The sequence below is a fragment of the Malus domestica genome, chromosome 12, assembly GCF_042453785.1.
Source record: "Malus domestica chromosome 12, GDT2T_hap1".
NCBI classification, from domain to species: Eukaryota; Viridiplantae; Streptophyta; class Magnoliopsida; order Rosales; family Rosaceae; genus Malus; species Malus domestica.
The window spans coordinates 14053287-14075020 of record NC_091672.1 but is presented as its reverse complement, the minus strand read 5'-3'; the positions used below and the strand labels follow the sequence as shown (position 1 = coordinate 14075020).

The following is a 21734-nucleotide window of genomic DNA, read 5'->3' as shown; positions in this document are numbered from 1 at the left end:
TCTTTAATTAAAACAAAACATGAATAAGAAATATGAGAAATAAATGTAATTTTACACCACCAAATTTTACTATTTTTTTTCAAAACCTCATCTACATGTGATCCTAACATATTTTCAATTATAAAAAAAAAAAACTTCCCATTCTTACATTTTCTATCACTCTCTTCTCCTCTCTCTTCTTCAATTTTAAAAACAAAAAAAAAAAAAATTTCTCATATAAAGTACTTTATGTGTGCTCATATGTTAGTATATATATGCCAACTTCTTAACATGATCATTAGTATAATGCTGTACCAAACATTCGATTAATTTAATTACTACTATCCAACGATTATTTATTATAGGCTTATTATGTTAGCACCCCACAAATTGTTGAATAAACCTCACATACTAATACACCCCCACATTTACTTTTTCAATTAAAAATTCTTTTAATACACCCCACTTCCTTCCCCATAATACCCTCACACCCTACATTCTTAATATACACCTTACATTTTCTACATACATCCCATATTTTTTATATACCCCACATTTCTCAAATCTTATAACACTCATTTTTAATTTTGCCGAATGATTTCAAACTATCTGAACGTTAGTTGGACGAATGATTTCAAATTGAATGATTTGAAAAAAATGTTTAGGTTCATTTGAATGTTTTTTCAATAATAATAATAATGATTTCAAAGCTTTCGAAACACTAGTTTCGTGTTTCATTTGTCAAAAATAATTTTTCTCAATCAACATGTTTGTAGTTTCATTGCTTAGAGTTTTATTCAACAATGGAGGGTGGGAGGGATTTTTGATAGTTGAAGTAGATAAATAATACGTTAAAAGTGATTTGGGATGTATTTATAATTTTTTTATTATTTTTTAACCTAATAAGGTCAAAATTGTCATTGCATAATAGAGTAAATAAGTCATTAATATTAAATTTTAATGTGATGTGCATTCAACATTTTGTGGATCCTAATATAAAAAATCTTTATTATATTCGTCTAAAATAATCTGTACGGAGCTCCAAAATGGAATCAAAACCAAACCATGACGAGGTGGATTGAGCGGGAGGGCAGAAAAAGATAGTGGCCATTGCAATTTAGGGGTTAAGCATTTCAGAGGAATCGAAAGAAAGAGGGCAAAACCCTACTCTACTGCTCATCTCCTCCAAGAGGACCACGAATGCCTTCCTTTCCTCATCCCGGTTCTGTCACCATTTGCGAAATCAATCGCGACCTCAGTCAGTACCATCTCTCTCTCTCTCTCTCTCTCTCTCTCTCTCTCTACACACACACACACACACAAACATACTGATATTGCTGCATAATTATCTGCAGTCACTGCTGAGAGCCTCTCGGACGATGTAGCCAAGGACACTTATGGAAAGATTCTTGTTAGTAAACCTACAAATTCTCTCTCTCTCTCTCTCTCTCTCTCTCTCTCTCTCTCTATATATATATGTATCTATTTAATTTATGTTGGGTGGGTCGTATACATTGGCCGTTGATGTGACATTGGAGTTCTCCGTGTGCAGGGAATGGTATTCAGCCCACTTCCGTTTCAATCGGATCAGCTGGTGCAGCCCCCGAGTCCCGACCATGATGCCGAGCAGGTTGTAACCACATCTCCAACAAAGGGATTTCTAAAAAATTTGCAGGGGATTATTAACCTCACTCCTCTCTTCCGCCCTAATCATGTATGATATATTTTCTTTTCTACATTTACTAATTACCCAATTAATTTTAAACTGTTTTTTCAGTGATCTAACAGAATTGCAGCTACATTGCATGAATGGTTGTTGAATTAGTGTATGTTCCTTTGGGCTGAGTGATTACCATGGGAATCGAGTTAGGGGTTATCTAAATAACACTGCACATATCATCTTGAGCATGAGAATTATTGGGCAAGACTTGCAAATAATCCAAGTGTAGTATCCAGTATTCTTTAAATTGGGATTTCATTTTGTGCCACTGTCCAGGTGTCCGTTGGTGTTAAGACATGTACCCGTAAAAATTCATTGAATGTTGATGTGACCATTGAATTACAAGTTGACCCTAATTATCCGTACACCTGATAAGTAAATGTTGAAATTCCTTGCCTGAACCGTATCATAAATTCGTAGAGTTGGGGCCACAACTACGAATACATTGTGTTATCGGTACATTAGAAGGCTTGTAGGATAGGCCAAAGACATGTAATTGAGGAAGTGGTAAAAGGCTTCTTAAACATCCTTACTTAACTTGCAGGTAAATTTATTACCAGAAGTTGATCTTCAAGGAGTGAGCTGGCACCAACATAAACATGTCGTAGCGCTTATATCTGGCCCCAATCAAGTTATAATTCGTGATTTCGAGGATTTAGGTTAGATGCTTAACTATTTACTGCTTTCAATTATTTCAGTTTTTTTTCTGGTAATTTTGTTGGCTTGCCAATGCAATTTATACTTTAACAGAAGGGAAGGAGCCATGCATTTTGGCCAATGAATCCCAGAGAGAGGTCAAAGTACTTGAGTGGAGGCCTAACGGTGGGAGACAACTTGCTGTAGCATGCAAGCAAGTACCTCAATTTTGCTGCTCAAGATCTATATCTACATTTTATATATTTAGACAGGCTGTAAGTTGTAAGACTGAATTTCTCTCGTTGCATGTGTTTGATTTCAGAGGTGGAATTTGCATTTGGGCTGCTTCTTTCCCGGGAAGTGCAGCGTCTATCAGATCTGGGTCTTCTTCCTTCCTGGGCACTCTCTCCAGAGGTTCTGGAATTCGATATACTTTGGTGGATTTTCTTCGAACTCATAATGAGGAACAGATTAGTGCGTTGTCATGGAGTCCTGATGGAAGATATCCAAACAGTCTCTATTCTGATTTTCAATTGTGGTTAAACTTTGGAGACTCTACATTACATGAATATGGAGGCTTTCCTGCAATTTATCACTGTCATCCATATCTGCAAACTTTATCAAATGTTTTGACAAAACTTTATATTTTTGTTTTCCTTTTGCATTGTATTGCCGTTTTTCACAAAAAAAATACTTTCTCTACAGTATTATGTTGTGGCATCAATTTTCATTTTATACATAGGGATATTCTCAAGCAGGAAAAGAGCCTTTATTTTCAGATTAATTTCACACTTTGTTCAGTCGTGCTATATGAGATTTCCTTGATGTGTACTTACATATTTGGCATCTGGTTCTTATGAGAGCTCATCATTTACCATATGGGATGTTTCTCAAGGTATTCATCATATATCACCCGCTTTGATTGCTACTAACATTCTATGTGTTCTCTTTTGGATGCTCACCGTCAAAAGTGTTCTCAAGTTTTCTGAATGACTTTGTTGGCTATTACATGAAATTGTTGTGTGTTTTCTGTGTTATTTAATGTTTCATTAATCAGCTTTAGCACGTTAGTTACTACATTACAACAACCATTCTAGAATTATTACTGGTAAGTAATAGATACTCCTTTGACCCTTCCTCCATCTTTATTCTTTCATTGTATTGAAACTTCAATCAAGGATTGATGTTAAAGTGGTGCGATTATGGTACATGGCTCTAGTCATAACCCATGGAAAGATACTTCCCACAGGCATGCTCCTTTCTTATGCTGCTCCCAGTTTGTTGCAGGAAACGGAGGAAGAAATAAGTTTTGCGAAGACGTGTGGTTGGGGAAATGTTCTGAATGTTCTTTTTCTCAGGCTTGAAAATATGCCCAGGTTTCCTAATAAAGACATTTCTAGCATCGTCGACTATTCTAGTAGTTTGAGGAACTGGACTTTTGGTTTGAAGAGAAACTTGAATGAGGCTTGGGTGGAAGAGTCATCTTCTGTATTGGATGTTCCTGAAAATGTTGCCATTCACTAGATTCCCAGCACGTCTTATTTTTCCGAATTTTGTAATTCAGGCTCAGTGCCTCGTTTCACGCCTATAGTGTGATCAGGAAATCTAGAGCTCTTTCTAGGGTTAATATTCTGTCTTGGCTTGTGGATCACAATAAGGTGAATACTTGTGACATGGTCCAAAGAAGAAGGTCAAATTCTATTCTGCCCCCAATTGGTGTGCTAATATGTAAGAAGAATATGGAATTGGTTGTTTATACTTTCCATCATTTCCCTTTGACGTTACCTTGGCATAAGCTGTTCAGTGATATGAAAATAAGTTGGGTAAGGAGCTTTAAGAAAAAGTTCAGTTTTGGTCCATGCTATGGGCTGTCTATCCAATGAGTTCGGGGGTTGATCTTTCTCAGCTATCTGTTTTTGATCTGCCCTGGGAGAGGCTTTTTGTTCCGTTGTTTCTTTGCTGGCTTTTCTTTTTGTTTTTCTGTAGTGGTCTTCTTGACAACAGAATTCAAGTTGGATGGATGATTGGAAGAGTGCATCGGGTGTGTTGTGCGACCGTTGTATGCCACTAAAGCTCAAGGGAAAATTTTATAGGACGGAAGTAAGGCCATCAGTGCTTTATGGCAGGGATGTTGGGCGGTCAAGCATCAACACATGCAAAAAATGAGTGTAGTGAAGATGAGAATGCTTCGTTGAATGTTGGGATTAGGCTTTGTTGTTGTTGTCGTCTTCTTGACAACACACTCTTTGTAGTTTTATCTTGTTTGTTAGCTTTGAATTGTCTCTTTCTTAACAACACACACACACACACACACACTCATGTTAAAACATCCATGCTGTAAAGGGACAGATTGTAGCTAATTTATTGATTTCGTTTTTCTGTCAAAATAACTTGATTTGGTTTACTTTTACTCAACTTAAACCTCAAGTATTTGCGACTTAATCATAAAAAAGTTACATATACTGATGGAGAACTGACAAAAGGAAGACTGGTTAGTAAACTACTAATGAATCCTTTTCAATGAATGATTTGGTAGATACTCAGAAGATTGGGCAAAAACAACAAAAGGCAAAGACTTCATTTGATACTGCTTTTAAAAGCTGGCATTTGCTTTTCTTTTAAAAAAGGAATGAATTATTTGGTATATTGCCTAGGTTCTTTTTCTTGTGCTTATGCTGTGTTTTTGGTGCTTTTATAAAACATTATAGGAAGTGCTTTCTAAAAGCGGCTTATGCTCGAGCAGACTGGCATTACTGAGTGAATATTTATGGATCTTTCTTTGCCCCCAAACCACTCTAGCCAGGATCTATTATTTTAAATTTAAAATTTTTTCTGATTAGTGATAAGATGGTTTTATTTCTTGAAGCAGAAAAAGTACACTCTTATTTCGAAATTTATGATTTCATTTCCTTAACTGGTTTCTCAGGGCTTGGGACACCTATTAGACGAGGACTAGGTGGCATTTCAATGCTGAAGTGGTCGCCAACTGGGGATTACTTTTTTTCGGCAAAATTGTACTTTCATCATTTGACCAGTTGCACTTTTATATTTCTTAATCTTAGTTGAAAATGGGACAGTTTTGGATGAACAAGATGATCATTCTATTCTTTTTCAGTGATGGAACATTTTATCTTTGGGAGACAAACACATGGACATCTGAACCATGGTCTTCAACTAGTGGCTTCGTCAAGGTAAACAAAATTGACATCTAACTAATTTGTTGTTGCACGCAATTTTTTGTCTTGATTTTCTATTTTCTAAATTGATGACCCTTACATACTGCTATAAAAACATTTTGATGATTGAGGTCTCAGCCTATGGTCCATTATTCTGTATTTTCTTTTCTTTTCTCCTGTTTTCTTTTATTTTATTTTTTGTCCATTTTGTGCTGCATAGAAATTCTATGGTGTTCACCTCAAATTCCTTGCAAGATTTTTTAAGTTTAGGCTACCCCCACCTTTTGCACCTCTCTCTCTCTCTCTCTCTCTCTCTCTCTCTCTCTCTCTTCCGTATGACTAATTACTTACTCATGAATCGCATTTAATGGCACATTTCCATAACCGAAAGCACGTTATTGGTCGAAGTTTTTACCTTTTTATTTATACTTATACTCATTATGACTAATTACTTACTCATGAATCGCATTTAATGGCACATTTCCATAACTGAAAGCACTTTATTGGTCGAAGTTTTTACCTTTTTATTTATACTTATACTCATTGTGTCTTGTTATACTAGGGAGCATCATGGGATCCTGATGGGCGTATGATACTTCTCGCTTTCTCTAAATCTTCAACCATGGGTTCAATTCACTTTGCTTCAAAGCCTCCATCACTTGGTATGTGAGCTTAGATGAAAGTTATGTTTGAGTGCGTTGACATCTATTGCCTTTTTATCTCTATTTATTGTCTGTTTTTTTTTTTTTTTTTTTTTCCAACTTATGGACATGAAAAAATTGTTGGAAACCTAACAAAAGGCATATAAGATATTTGTTGTGTTGCTTTCAAGTGCAAATATAAGGATAGTATAATGGCACAAGTAAGGGTGTCAAACCACATGGCTGATTAGAACCCTACAAATTACTAGCTTTATGTGAACCCTAACTAAGCAATGAAAATGAAAACTGAATTTAGATTTTTGTTTTGAAAGCTAAAGTAGCTTAAAATGCAAGAGAATGTAAATATGAATAATAGAATGATTCAGAAACAATGGGAATGGAACTAGGGATACCGATTTCACCATTACAAGTCAATTCTATGAAAATTAAGTCAAAACGCATTCAACTTTCCAATCTGCGACTAGGGTTCGTTTTACTCATTTATGATCATCCATTTGATGTGTGGTTGTGATCAAGTACTCCTAATCTGCAACCTAGTTGTGATGTTCAACTTAGATTACCAAATAAGAAATCATTAAAAACAAGAAAACTTCAAAGAACCAAAGAAATCACATGGCAAGATGTATGCATAGCAGTTTCTTCATTCATTCACATGTCCACCAAGATTAAGCATGATGTGTACTATAACCTTGATCAAATAATTCATAAGCAGCCCTAATGGTGATCAAACATTAAGATTAACAAACAAATTATACTATAAAATCAGTGAATGAAACAAGAACACAGATTGGTAATTTGAATACTTTAACTTAATAACACAGAATAGGTTTGCAAGGCTACATCGAATTCCCTAGCTATGAACTTAATTACACAACATGATTACATAATATATAAATATAAAAAACAATATGAGTGAAATTAAAGTTCATAGAAGAAACCCCCTTCAAGAACAGCGCGGTTGCGTGGTTTCTTCGGTGTCAGGGGATGGTGAAAGGAAATAGGGTTTTGTTTTTGGAAGAAAGCTTGAAGAAAGAGAAGAGAGAGCTCTGGGCGACCCCCAAGGGGGCTTGTTTAAAAGTGATCTGAAACCCTAGTATTTATATGCTAAATGGGGCTATAGCTGATTGCAAGGTGATCCCAACCATTAAGCCAAAGTTTTGAACGTTTTTCCTTATTTGGCTTCTCCAAAGCAGGCTAGATACTCAAATTCCTTTCCCATTTTGCTCCTGGTCTTCTAACAAGCCAGATTCGTCTTGGATTCTTTATTTGAGCTTCAAAACAGGCCACTAAACTTCTCTCCACGTTTGAACAGGGTCAGCTACAAAAATGGCATGTTTTCACTTCTTTTGCCTTCAAATTGATCCTGAAGTACATGTAACCGCACATTAACACAAAATAAGGTAAAATGCAACCAGTTTAACTCAAAAACATCACAAAGAGACTAGAAATGGATGGTATAAATGCATGAAATATAAGAGTTATCAATATTTTGAATAAGAAGTTAACATATAAGATGTTTTGAATAATAATTAAGGTTCTCTTCTTTCTAGTGGAAAATAGTTCGAGAAATCTCGGAAAGAAAGCAAAACTGTGGATATAGAATATGAAATTTGAGAAAAAAGCTCAGCAACAATATTTTAGTGCTTTGGAGGAAGCTTTTAATCTTAAACTGATATCTATATTACTTGAGGTAGTACTTGGGTATTGTCTAGTGTTATTAAGACATCCAAAGATTGAAAATTGCATTTGTCTTTATGATCTCAGATTCTCTGTTGAAAAGGAAAACTTCAGAAAGGGAGAACAATCTATTTATTGTATTGCAATTTGCAATGAATGGAATTCATGAGCTATTTATAGGATCAAATCTCTCTGAAAATCTGCTGTAGAATTTCAACACGTAAATCAAGCTAACAAGCAATTACAATGACTGTTAACTTAAGAAATGAGGAGCGTAAATCAAGCAATTTAGTTATAATTTCCTACTTTAATAACACTCCTGAAGTTTGAGCATAGAACCTGACTCTCAGCTTGGTGCAAGTAGAAAGAATCTTGTGATATGCCTAGTGAAGATGTCAACAAAATACTTTTCAGTGGGATAAATGAGTCAAAACCTTTTCTGATGCCACTTTAGTGTGTAGGCTCGTGATTTTCTTTTTGTTGGAAAACCTGCCCAATCTGCACCGTGATATCCTTCAATACGAGGATTTCTTTATTTCAAAAGAATAAAAATTCTCTGAATACATTTCCTTGCTTAGTGGGAGCAGTGTAACCTTGGGAGCTAATATTGACTTATTTTTTTAAAGAAGCATTTTCATGTAGACTGCGTTCCTTTTGACAGATTGGTAATGTGATGGTTGTCATGAGGAAAAAGAACTTGTGAAATTCGATTTTGAAACAAATGTCAACGGTGTCATGACAAATAACAGTTTTTGACATGCGCACTTATTACCTGTTGAAGTGATGTTTGAATTTTATTTCTGAATCTCACTGGTAAAGTGATGTTTGAATTTTGCAGATGCGCACTTATTACCTGTTGAACTACCAGAGATGATGTCCTTAACAAATAGGTATACATTAATTCATTTTTATTGTTTATTTTTCACTATTTGGATTGCTTTATGAGCGTTTGATCAACGACATCTCATTTAATGGGCTGTCTTCATGGGTTGATTGGAAAAGTTTTATTGGCATTATTTCTTGATAAGCTAGATGTTGTAATCGAGTTAATTTGAGACTTTTTTTTTTTTTTTTTCATTTTTTAAATATTTTATGGTACCCATTAATTTTCTTAATTCCTGAATTGTCTAGTAAGAGGGCCAGCTGCCTTAATTAGGTAGTCAGAGGTGAAGTCAGGTTTTCAACATTTCAGGTTCGGAGTGCTTATAATGCTTACTGAATTAAATCTTACTTTGTCATTCACCCATCATGTTTACTGCCCCTCACTATGCGATCACAGTGCTGTGTGCTGCCATGTACTCCTGTACCCAAAGACAATGCATTTGCTACTAATTGCCGTCTGAAAACAAAAGAAAAAGTCAAAAAAATGAAAAGGAAAGAAAAGAAGTAGTTACTAAAGTAGACGTGGTTATGCTATGCATATTGCCTGATATGTAAATGAATAGATTTAAGGTTCCAGTTTGCGATCGTTTTCATCCTTCCGCTCTTGTTTCCTTCGTATTATGTTCCTGCCTGGACTTTCTGTTTCAGTTTGGACAAGAGATTAAACATTCTTTATGAGGATTGAATATTGATTGGACTAAACAGTCCTCAAACTAATAATTTCAGAAAAGCTTTACGGTTTATTATTTCACATTATAGTTGCATTGCAATAAACATCGGGGTAGATATACATTGTAATGTTTGTCCAAAACAGTTGTGATTTGTTGTTATCTCCTTCAGTCAAGGCATTGAGAAGATAGCTTGGGATGCTTCAGGAGAGCGACTGGCTATATCTTTTAAAGATGGGGGTGACTTATACCGGGGTCTTATTGCCATTTACGATGTTAGGAGGACCCCTCTAATATCTGCATCATTGATGTGAGTTGATTATTCTTATTGTTTGTATTGTAGTTACCATACTTTTTCTCTTTCTCTAAAACATTGGCTGAATGATGCATTTTATCTGTGTATACACGGTTCATTGAATTAATTTTGCTGAAAAAGGGGATATGAATCCTTGTGTTACTAACGATTTACCATGATGTGAATTCAGTGGGTTTATTAGAGGTCCCGGAGACAATCCAAAACCAGTGGCATTTTCATTTCATGACAAGTTTAAACAGGGACCATTGCTTTTTGTGGTAAGTCCGAGTCCTAGTACTCAAATGTTGTGTGCTTTGCTTTACCCCATGGTACTTGGAACCCTTGTCTATAATCCGTTTAAGTGTGTCTCTGTATCGATTTCTCGAAAATAAATGATGAAATTTTAGACAAACTAGTGCTTTTGCTTTTGCAGTGTTGGAGTAGTGGATTTTGCTCTACCTACCCTCTCATATCTCGTTCCCATCTTCTTCCCTAGTTTGTTACCGCCCGAGTTTCCAGTGACTAGGAGACTTTGTAGCTTATTTTCACTTCACTCTTTTTTTCAATGCTGAAAGGGAAGTGTTTATTGTAAGGTACGATTATTCAGTGTTGAAAGGGTTCCTTCTCACAATGAATTACAGAAACCGGTTTTGTCAATTCCACTGCTTTCATTTCACCTCTAAACAATTCCAAGTGCACAACATTTACAAATAAATATACGCGCCCGAAGCAACTAAGAAATGCCGTTTTTGTGAGGTTATTTCATATAATTACACTGGATTATTGCATATGATTACGCTGGGACTGGCAACTGGGTTATTTTACTTGACTTAATTGACACGATACAATGTTCATCCCTAACTTTCACATAGAAGAAACAAAGAGAGATTCCAGTAACAAATCAATTGAGGTGAAGGACTGCGGGGAGATTACAACTTCCATTTCCTCACCAGCCGACTCCAGCAAGCTCTGTTTCGGTATCACCTGCATTCAGTTACATTGCCCACACAACTGTTATCTTTCTTGATTTCTGATCCTAATTTGCAGGCAACACTGGTTCCCACGAATTCAAGCGTTTAGGATACCAAAGGAAAATATTAACGATACAAAGTTGATTCAGTTACCTTCTTTGGTTCTTTAAAGGAATTCTCATCCATCAAGTTGTTTGATGTAAGCACAGTTTTTGTCGATCCAGATGGACTAATAGAATTTGGCTCCAACCCATTCACAGAAACCTTCAGATTCACTGTGTTGGTTCCCAAGTTCACAACCTGCGCACGGCAATAATCATCACAAATTAATGAAACGTCACAGAATACGATATGCACCATACTGGTAGAAACCGTTTTCAACTCGGTGATAAAAAGAAGCCGAAACAGAAATAACAGAGAACAATGGATGACTGCGTAAATGATATTGACACTTCTCCAAGAAATGTTAATGTATTTGTATGAAGACACTACTGTACTACAGAACTATAACATCTCTAAGAAAAAGTTGATGGATTACTGACATGCCCCGAGCAATATGATTTTTCATTATTTATTTCCTTTTCCTTGGAGGATGTTCGACATACTTATATAATTTTTTAAAGATTCCTATTGTAGCTACAGTTTAAACATGTAGTTGCTTCAGACAAGATACGTATGGAATTCCAAAATTGAGCAGAAAATGAAGAATATTGAGGGTTTAGGGTTTAGGGTTTAGGAATGAACAACATTTACGGGCTAAATTATTAAGGATCAAATTCAAAGAGAATGGACAGTATTTATAACGAAAATAAAGAGCAACTGCTCCAGACAAAGTATAATATACGTTATTCTGAAGCAACAAACGACAGACTAGTTTAAGAACAATGTGATAAATGAGCTTGTTTCTATTCTAGGCCGTCCAACTACGTATTAGAATGGCTATAAACACTTTAAGGGTATTGACATGTTATAAGTTATTCATAGAAAAAACAAAAGGTTGGATGACCGATCTCAACTAAACATAAAAAAAAGTAATACCTTTATTCTTAGGTAGGTATTCTTGTTTTTTGAGTTTTTCCACGAAATTGCAGATGCAAGAAGTGAAGTAGAAGAATTTGTTTGGAGTGTTGTGTTGTAAATAGTTGCTCCGCTAGATTCGTTGAAAAGACATTGCACCCAGTAGCTAGGAGTCCCGTAAAGCTGTGAGGAGTCAAAGACAATTGCATCCGGATTCCACCTAGATGACGGACAAGTTTCAATTTAGTAATAACTAAACAGCATCGATCCTCTTTTGCAAACAGCATTGAAAACCACCCTAATATGTAAAATTTAAATTAGCCAAAAGGAACAAGCGGAGAAGTATACCGCCTGTCATGGGTATTGACAAAGAGTGGTGCATAACTTGCCATCTCAACAACATCACTGCATTCGTAGACAAAAAAAATACTCAGTAGCTGCCCAGTTTAACAATTATAGAAACATTTTTGCTAAAATTAGATGCAAAGGTGACAACCCCGGAATCCCCATGTACATAAGAAAACACTTAGGGTAGGGAACTGTAATGAAAAACCACAACAACAACAACAACAATAAAGCCTATCCCGCTAAATGGGGTTGGCTGTATGAATCCCGGAGAGCCAAATTTTCTGCTAGCTCCAAGTACTCCATTTCTTTTCTTAAAGTCTCTTTCCAACTGTTCTTGGGTCTTCCAATACCCCTATTGCCCCGAGGCTCTAGTTCATATTCGCATTTTCTAACTGGAGCACCTGTAGGTTTTCGATTCACTTGTCCAAACCACCTTAACTGATTTTCTCTCATCTTATCTTCAATTGCGGCTACCCCTACTTTACCTCGTATATCTTCATTCTTAATCCTGTCCTTTCTTGTGTGCCCACACATCCAACGAAGCATTCTCATCTCCACTACTCATTTTTTGCACATGTTGATGCTTGACCGCCCAACATTCTATGCCATAAAGCATTGCTGGTCTTATTGGTTGAGATCTCCATCCAATTCTCCGTTCTTTTGCAAGATAGATCCAAGGTAACAAAAGCATTGACTTTTTGGTACTTCCTAATCTCCAATCCTCACCCCTATCTCTTTGCCTATAGCATTAGGTGAAATTATCATGAGAAACTGCGATTTCTACATATTTTAGTAGTTCATTATGCAATTTACTGCTAGAGTTAATATCAAGACAACCCGTAACAAATGGATATTATCTGGACGCCTTCATCCCTACAAACCATTAAAATAATAAAAGCTAACTCTTGTTCAAACACTCGAATTTATAATCTGAACAATGAAAAAACATTAGAATTTCTAGTTGCCAAAGCATTCCTATGCTTCAGGTATATCAGGAGACCTCCAACCTTAACTTTACTCAATAATCCATGCCACTGAGAGGAACTATTTAATGAATACCATCTTTCTTTATCAGATTCCTGGACAACCTTCAAGCACTGGCCATCTTTAGTCTAGTAATATTTCTATGGGATTGGGAATAACAGAACTCTTCGATTGACAATAAACAGATGTGCAGCTGGTCTTACACACGGAGATGTTGTAACACACTACATGGTTGTGACATGCAGAAATGCAGGAACGAAATTAACTTCTTTGAGAAGAAATACTGTATTTGCAAATATATCATATTATAAAGTAGTAGTATATAAAATTATGCGTAGATGTACAACACACCTGTTTTTCTCCAGTCCAATAAGAAATCCGGCTTCAGCTAATGCTGCTAGAAGACTTCCTGTTCCGGCATCTTTTCCAGTCACGGCATACTCGCTCACAAAAGCCTGGATCATATTGAAAACTAAGAAAGAAAAATAGGTAGGAACTTGGAGCAGGTTAAATCATACAAAGGCTTGTGAACTACCTTGGGACCATCACGTGATGTGTGATCAAAATGATTAGCCATAGAAAACAAGTCGCTGGAAGATGTATAGATCTAAACAAAAAACAGAGGGTAAGAGTACTATCGCAAATGTCATCCATGTCGCCAAATCTTCTATGGCCCCATACGTTGTATGGTAAAGATGATTATTGTCAAGTGGAATACAAGTAGCGGTGTTATGATACTTACATGAAAATCATACACATCAGCTGGATGATCCAACTTTTGAGAAGAACCGTCGCAGTTTGAAATCATCTTGATGTCAGGATAGGCTTTTCTTATAGCACTATAGAACTTAAGGTAATTTCCTGGTCAAGAGAGAGGGAAAGCTTAAGTCTTGATGAGAGTTAAAATTAATTTTAAAAAGAAGAATGTCAGATACATCGAATCACAATATTGAAAATCCAAGGTCCCTCTTCCCCGTTTCCAACGGGTTAAAAATGATTGGCTCAGTCACATGCAAGCAGGTGTGTAACGTGTGTTGCGAGAGCAAAATTCCACATCAGGTATATATTCTAAACAAGAAACATGAACTGCGAATTATACAAACCTAGGTAGTTCGTTTTTTTACAATCCTCATTCCCAATAGCAACATATCTCAAGTCAAAAGGTTCTGGGTGTCCCATTTTAGCACGAAGAGAACCCCATGTAGAATTAGGACTGCCTCTAGCAAATTCAATACCATCAAGAGCTTCCTATAACCAAGAAATGTGAAAGGTAATCGATCAATTTGAGATTTATCAGCACATACTGTGCATAATAACAAGATTAAGACTTGAATAAAAAAGTTATCCAATAAATTTGATATCGACACCACAACCATTTATTTTATGTTTGAGAAGTTAGAGCCTAATGCAGAAATTCCTAGTAGTGACCAATGCACTGCATGCTTTGTACTGCAGTTTGTCACTATGTTTGATGTATTCCTCGAGTGGCGATTTGCTGCTGGAATCTCTACCCTACCCTCACCAAAGCAACCCAACTTGGCTACAGAAGAGACACTACATTTTAAGCGGTGCATATCCTCTAAAGAGAATAATGAAGTTTTGCTTTGAGAACACTGAAGTCATTTGACACCCATATTTGGTAAATCTTTTATGTTGTACACCAAAGCACACAAAGCTAAGTCGTAGATTTCATGGGTTAAGCATATTTTTTTGAAAAACTTAAGTGTCATCGGCATGTATTTGCTTCAATGATACATCAATTTTAGTAACAGTAAGCCAGTTACCCATTATCTATGGAGAAATGGTCAGCTATCAGGCATACCTGTACAAATGGTAAGACATTGGAAGTATCAACTTGATCATTGTGACTGATTCCTGCAAATTGAGAAAGTTAACACTGACATATATCTAAAGTAACGTAAAAACATGACTATAAAAAGTACAGGCAAAGCGTTGAGAAACAGTGTACCATTATTGAACACCCATATTGGCAATGCGCCAAGGTCCTCTGATAGCTGCAGAAACAAAAGTTTTTTTTAATAATGGTTTACATACAGTACCAGCATTATACTGGGAGCCCCGATCATTCCTCAACAACAAGAAGATACCTACTTGGAGAAACTCAAAATAACCAAGTCCATCATCAGTCCAGTACATCCAAACATCACCAAAGTGTCCAGGTCTCTCCTCCCAGGGTCCAATTGTTTCTTTCCAACGAAATGCATTTCGTAACCATTCACCTTCAACGAAACAGCCACCTAGCCGAACATAAAAATGAAACCCAAGTGTATTAGGTTGAATTCTGAGGAAACAGTGGACATATAAGGCTTACATGATTATCTATTAACCTAAAAATCAAGGATTTTAGCACTGATTGGAATTTAAAAAAGTGTCCCTAGATTATTTTTTTGTCCAAGAGGTCAGGACAGCAAGCACAAAGGTTCCAGAATAAGGAAAACAAATTTCATGTTCAAATACATACAGAAACATCAGCATTTAAAATAATCTATTTGATAAGTACGAGTTTTTAAATTTGAGAAGTGTTGCATAGTAACTTTTCGATCACACACACACACACACACAAAGATACATATGTACATATTCAATGTACATAGTTAAGTTCATCTATTCGCCTGCCATAGCATAGACATTCACTTCATGCTATTCATAGAAAATACATACTTTTAGTATGATTGTAACTAATTTCCAAGTAATAAGCTAATAAATACATCATGTTTATTTCTTCATCAACGATATATTTCTGTCAGATCGCTAATCCTTTCCAACCTTGAAAATTCACTACTAAATCATATATCAATAGTATAAATTATGAATTGTTTATCAACTAAAATTAGGAATATTAACCACATAGAAACACAAAATAAGTACATATCCAAAAGTTTCTTTGTAAAAACTGTGAGGGCAAGATGGCCTCACCACGGCTTGCATATTTCAGCATGCATATACTTTTCAAGGGAGAGTTATATATGAAAAGTTCAAGTTTAGCAGCAGTCAAGTATTAAGTTGTAATTCCCGATTTACCTGGAAATCTGAAAAACCGAGGTTTTAAATCAGCCAACATTTGGACAAGGTCCTTCCGAAATCCATGTCCCTGAGCCAAATCAATTGATTCTTAATGAGTAACGACACATAAGTAATGCATGTATCAGAGTATCAATAAGTTTGAATCTTTACAAGTAAGCATGTCGAAAGTTGGCAAATCAATATACATGGGCATAAACTTTGAGTAACACCAGATTACATGACCAAATTTCCCAAAAAAGGAAAAATGTAAAATCTAAGTTCAATTGTTTTTCAATAAAATGTTTTTATAACATTACAGAATCCAGAATATTCTGTTTCTTACTTTAGTTATAAGAACATAATTTTATTTCTAAAAGTACCTCAAGAGAGAATGGATTTCTTTTTCTCTCCAAGTAAAGTACCACAGATACTGGCGCACCCAACTAACATTTCCTTCCTCACACAACTTTTTCCATGACTCCCAAGCCACCAGACAATGAATAAAGAGGTGAACTGTGGACTCAAGATTAGCTTTTCATGACTTATTTGATGTGGATTTTCTTATCAATTGCCTCAAGAAATTTCATTTTCATTTGTCTTGGCTACAACTTCATGTATTTTCCCATAATCCCGACCAGAATCCACCTCTTAATTTGGGCCCTATATTCTCCCTTTGTTCAATCCAATGGCTTAAAAATAAGTGGTGTGCAAAAATCAATTCCCAAGAATATATTTGTGTGTTGCGTGTGTGTGTGTGTGTGTGTGTGTGTGTTTGTGCACACACATAATTGTACTAACCTTGAAAAACAAGGATCAGGTGATTAAACACATCTAAATAGTGAGATGACACAATCTCAAGCCACAAGCATGCATGAATTCGGGGAGAAAAAAGGTACCTTATGTGTATCCAAGGGAATGGCCGACACTTGATCAAACCATATCACCCCTTTACTATTTGTTGTCAATTGCAGTCTTGAATTAGGATTTGTTCCTTGGGCTTCCATTTGAATCTGGAATTTTGTCCAGTTTGAAACTTCTGAACCAGAAGCGCTGCATACAGAATGAAAATACAAAAGTTAAATCTTGAATGCGGAATAAAATTGTTTTAGTAAGGAACGTTTGATTGCAAAATATCAACAGAACAGAGGATGCGCACATAATGTTAGCAGCAGCAAGTTTCTGCAACCCATCTGAGCCCGTCAGTGATAGGGATACATTGATTGATCCAGATGAACGAACATGAAGCACAACACTGTAGGTCTTCCCCTTTTCTATATTCTGAACAAAAAATCATAAATAAAAAGACCGTACCAAAGAGCCAGAAGGAACAAATGCAGAAAATATATAAATATGGGTCGGCTGTTATTGTTATTCTTGTCTGTGGAGTAAAGTTATCTTGCCATAAAAATGGTCATGTTGCTAAACGATGAACATGACCACAAATTCTGGCAAAAATCGACTTGATGAATGGTCATATTCACAGCTTATGTTGCCAGCCAGTCTGCCACGACAACATTTCCATACGTGTGTGTGTAGGTTGCGAAGGTTAGGCATTACAGCGAATAACTTTAGTGTGCAAAAAAAAAATCCCACTCAAATGGACAGAGGGGAAAACTTTCACAACTTTTAAATGGGAGAACTGAAACGCATAGGAAGGAAGGAAAAAGATATATGGAAAACTGAACCCATTCAGACGAGGTGTAAAAGTTCATACCATGCCCCAGAACCCAGGGTTATAAATTCCAACACCCCCAGCAGGGCAGCTATTGGCGCCTTCACTGTCACATAGTACCTCCATTCGGAGTGCAACCTTATTGCGGTCAAAGCATGATGAACGGTCTGTTGACACAATCAAAGAGGATTCATTCCCAATTATAGCCCAAGGATCAATGTTAGAAGGAGTGTTAGGTCCCCCAGCTTCAAAACCTGTGGGAAAAAGTTATCGAGAAACCCAGCTTTAAAACAGCCTGTTAACATAACGAACCGGTATAGCTCATGTAGTATTTGATATTTAGCTACAGTACATTCTGCATTTGATATAATTTTAACGAAAAATTTGTAACCTCATACTGAATAATTCAAAGCCATTCATAAACTTCGACAAACTTAAAACTGACAACATGGTAAAAAATTGAAGGGTTGAAAAAAAGAGGGATCTGGTAGTATGTATTCAATGCAGACAGTGAAATATATAAAGATGGAAAACAGTGTCATACAAAAAAGGAGAAAAATTCTCGATTGTGCACCAACCACACTCACACAAGAAAATTGACTTCCGTGAAGTACAGCCTAGTCCATCTCTAATTGCACATTGAAGTGTGAGCTGACAGAAACATATAAAATCTTGTCTTTTCAGACTGTATCTCGTCTTCGCTAGATATCTCAGAACTTGAATGTTCAAATGATGTGAGACATCTCGCAAGAAGGCGATCCTTTCTAAGAAGCTGACTATAATTTGGCAATTCTCTCTTGCTAGTAAAAAAGATGCTCACGTCACCAGACTGATTTTGAACCACACATTCATGCCGCAATAACCTAATCATGGTCTACATTTACAACCTAGCAACAGAATAATAAGCATCTTATGTTGCTAGACAGAGCGAACATTTCCCTATATTTGCTATAATTTCACTTTTATATTTAGCTGGAATTCAGAGAATTTGGAAGTAACCTCTGTTGCTTACAAGCTCAGCCCACACCCCGCCAGCACCAGCGTGATTAATCTCCTGCAGTGAACAATTTTTAGAAATCTGATACTTCTGCACAAATTTTAAATTAAATTTGTTGGAAGTGAAACCAAAGATGAGTAATGGAACCTCAAAGAAAATTCCAAACAGTGTGTCAGATATTGGGCGTGCGGATGCTTGAGAAGCATCGACAAGCAGGTTTGCTGTCTGGTCCGTATCAACTCCAATGGCAAAACAATGATAGAAGAAGCAAAGCAAGAGATATAGCAGAAGAACAATGTGAGGGGATTTGCAAGAGCCCATTGCGCACTTTCCACAACCAATACTGACTAGAGCCTAATAAAGTATCGATAACCGAGAGAATTCAGTTACATCTGATCAATTAATTAAACAGAAAGAAAGAAGAATCAGAAAGTGCAAAATGGTGTTTCAGGTTTACAACAACAACAAAGCCTTATTCCACTAAGTGGGGTCGGGTACATGAATCCTAGATCGCCACTGTGCTCGCTTTCAGGTAATCAGATATAATTAAGGCAAAGCAGCTATACTATACACAGAAGCTCAATCAAACTAATACAATTAACATGAATTAAGCAACTGCAATGCTGTGTTGACCAACTGAACTGATCAAGGACAATTTCTTCCAACAACCATTGATTTATTCAACTCAAACTAGTCTATATATAAATATATTTTTGTTTAAATTAAAATAAAAAAACCCAACAGAATACCCACAAGGATGGTGGATTTCATTTCAAAAACTCTGCAAACAAATTACCTGAATAATCTCTTGTCGCTTTTTTTCTTGCTGTTGGTCTCCAAGACTCCAAGCTCCAATCAAAGAAAGAAAGATTGGTTTATAAAATCGATATTTCCAAGAGGCATGCAGAAAAGTGCTAAGAAGAGTGTGTTCACTCGGTGACTCGGTCTGTGTTTTTTTATCTGGTGGCTGGTGCTATATATATATATATAGAGAGAGAGAGAGAGAGAGAGAGAGAGAGAGAGAGAGAGAGGAGTATCGGGGGGTTTGCCTTGCTTTCACGTAAGCAGATGCAGAGCAGAGGCCATCAAGCAAAAGCAAGCAAGCAATGAAGCTAGCCAGGCTCAGTGACTGCCCGCCCGTCTGAGGAAGCGGAAGTGGATTACAACCAAAACCAAAACTAAAGACATTTCGATTTGCTAAGAAATCTTGTGCGTCCCACTGGCACGGTCCCACCCGAGAGAAAATAATATGGGTGCATTTTTGCTCATCATTCTAAATTTTGGTGTGTATTCACTATGCATCTAATCATCTATCAAGTGTCTTTTTAATTAATTTTGGTTAATTTTTTTCAAAATTGAAAAAGTAACATTTAATGTAAAGGTTAGCTAGAGTTAGGTGAATGACACATAACAAATGATTAGATGTATGATGAACATACACCCTAGTTATGTCGGTGAGCAAAAATGCTCCCAAATAATATATCCAATGTTGCTCTGAAAATAGTCATTGAAAAATGTATTCTTTCAACAGACAATTTTCTTTTGATACTTATAACACTATTGCTATAGTAATATAATTCATATATTGATATTATACTCATGAAGTTAATATATTGGACATAATTCATTTTTAGGTAAATTGCCAAAATGGTTCATGAGATTTGCATAACTCATCACTTTGATCCCTGAGATTCCAAATCGATAAAAGTGGTCCCTGAGATTGTCCACCATCCATCATTTTGGTTTTTCGGTTAAAAACTCCGTTAAAAGTCCCAGAGCTCTTGGCCGGAAGTTTGGACAAGGGCAATTTTCAAAGCTTTGTAACTCAATCGTTTCTTAACCAAATTCGATCCATAATATATCAAAATGAAAATCATACTTATCGACTAGACAAAGAGAATGATACCTTTTTTTTATGGCTAACTCGTTGTGGTTTGGTTGGAAAAAGACTCGAAAGTGGTTGTCTTGGTCTTGAGTTAGCCACATTCGAGTCATTTTTCCAACCAAACCATAGCGAGTTAGCCGTAAAAAAAGGTACCATTCTCTTCGTCTCGTCGAGAAGTATGCTTTTCGTTTTTGAATCACTTGATTTCGTTGAGTATTGAAGAAGTTATGAACGTTTAAAGTTTACCTAGTTTCCGGCGAGTTTTCAAGTTTTCACTCGGACCAGTCAACTTTGAGGCTATTTTCCGGCCATCTTCGGCAACCATTGGGCTTTGAAATAGGTATAATCTTATTCTACACTTTTCTATCTTCATTTTGATATATTATGGGTTGAATTTGATTAAGAAACGATTGAGTAACGAAGCTTTGAAAGTTGTCCAAACTTCTGGGCATGAGCTCCGGGACACTTAACGGAATTTTTAACGGAAGGACCAAAATGATGGATGGTGAACAATCTCAGGGACCACTTTTATCGATTTGGAATCTCAGAGACTAAAGTGATAAGTTATGCAAATTTCAGGAACCATTTTAGCTATTTACCCTTTATTTTTTTTTGTCTTAACGTGAAAGGCATGTACAAGTGTAAGTCAAATAATATATTGATAATGCATCGACTCGTGTTTCCAACGCATACACAGATAGAAAAATCTGCTGCCTCACCTAACCCTTATCCCCAACAAACATTCATCCGCCTGACGTACAAAGGTAAGCGCGCAGGCACCTGCCGTAGATGGAACATTCCCCCTCATCCTTCTCATCCTCATCGTTTATGGAATTGGGATACAATTAATTTGTCTTGTCCTTTCCAACCAAAATAAATAAAATCAATATTTGTTTGTCACTTAGCATTACCATCTAGTACTATTCTTCTTTATTTATAAGTGATGAATCTTAATTTTATTTTTTGCCAAAAACAAATTTGAACCACATTATTGCTAGCTATTATGAGGCTAAGCTGAGCTCACTCCCTTAGTGTAGATAGTATTGTTTGTTCGAATTTGAACTATATTATTGCTAACCATTATAAAGTTAAACTCGCCCCTTAACATGTATATTATCGTTTGTTCGAAGAAAAGAAAAGG

The 21734-nt window shown here is 36.2% G+C and overlaps 2 protein-coding genes across 5 annotated transcripts; one reads left to right on the top strand and one right to left on the bottom strand.

Moving 5' to 3' along the window:
* Positions 1–1001: 1001 nt before the first annotated feature.
* Positions 1002–10352, top strand: LOC103423306 (aladin). Of its 3 annotated transcripts, XR_011573626.1 has the most exons (15): positions 1013–1237; positions 1335–1390; positions 1532–1693; positions 2244–2358; positions 2450–2549; positions 2658–2841; positions 3176–3230; positions 5262–5349; positions 5451–5526; positions 6074–6173; positions 7486–7573; positions 8689–8740; positions 9573–9710; positions 9886–9973; positions 10129–10352. XR_011573626.1 is itself a non-coding variant. In XM_029090788.2 (14 exons), exons 1-14 carry the CDS (start codon positions 1180–1182, stop codon positions 10189–10191), a joined length of 1335 nt encoding a protein of 444 aa, XP_028946621.2. In that variant the 5' UTR covers positions 1002–1179; the 3' UTR covers positions 10192–10352. The 3 variants fall into 3 exon arrangements, 2 of the variants coding, with proteins under 2 accessions (XP_028946621.2, XP_070665048.1); XM_029090788.2 differs by lacking the exon at positions 7486–7573 and having other exon boundaries at positions 1002–1237; positions 2658–2837; positions 3172–3230; XM_070808947.1 differs by lacking the exon at positions 7486–7573.
* On the bottom strand, positions 10344–20006 carry LOC103449909 (alpha-L-arabinofuranosidase 1-like). Of its 2 annotated transcripts, none has more exons than XM_070808945.1 (18): positions 19505–20006; positions 18856–19062; positions 18711–18765; positions 17754–17965; positions 17196–17317; positions 16936–17089; positions 16058–16127; positions 15128–15273; positions 14985–15030; positions 14838–14890; positions 14119–14263; positions 13758–13876; positions 13551–13622; positions 13367–13470; positions 12032–12088; positions 11705–11903; positions 10820–10966; positions 10344–10679 (listed from the first exon to the last, which is right to left on the bottom strand). In XM_070808945.1, exons 2-18 carry the CDS (start codon positions 19027–19029, stop codon positions 10560–10562), a joined length of 1995 nt encoding a protein of 664 aa, XP_070665046.1. In that variant the 5' UTR covers positions 19030–19062; positions 19505–20006; the 3' UTR covers positions 10344–10559. The 2 variants fall into 2 exon arrangements, with proteins under 2 accessions (XP_070665046.1, XP_070665047.1); XM_070808946.1 differs by having other exon boundaries at positions 18856–19100; positions 19505–19882.
* Between the last annotated feature and the right edge of the window lie 1728 nt (positions 20007–21734).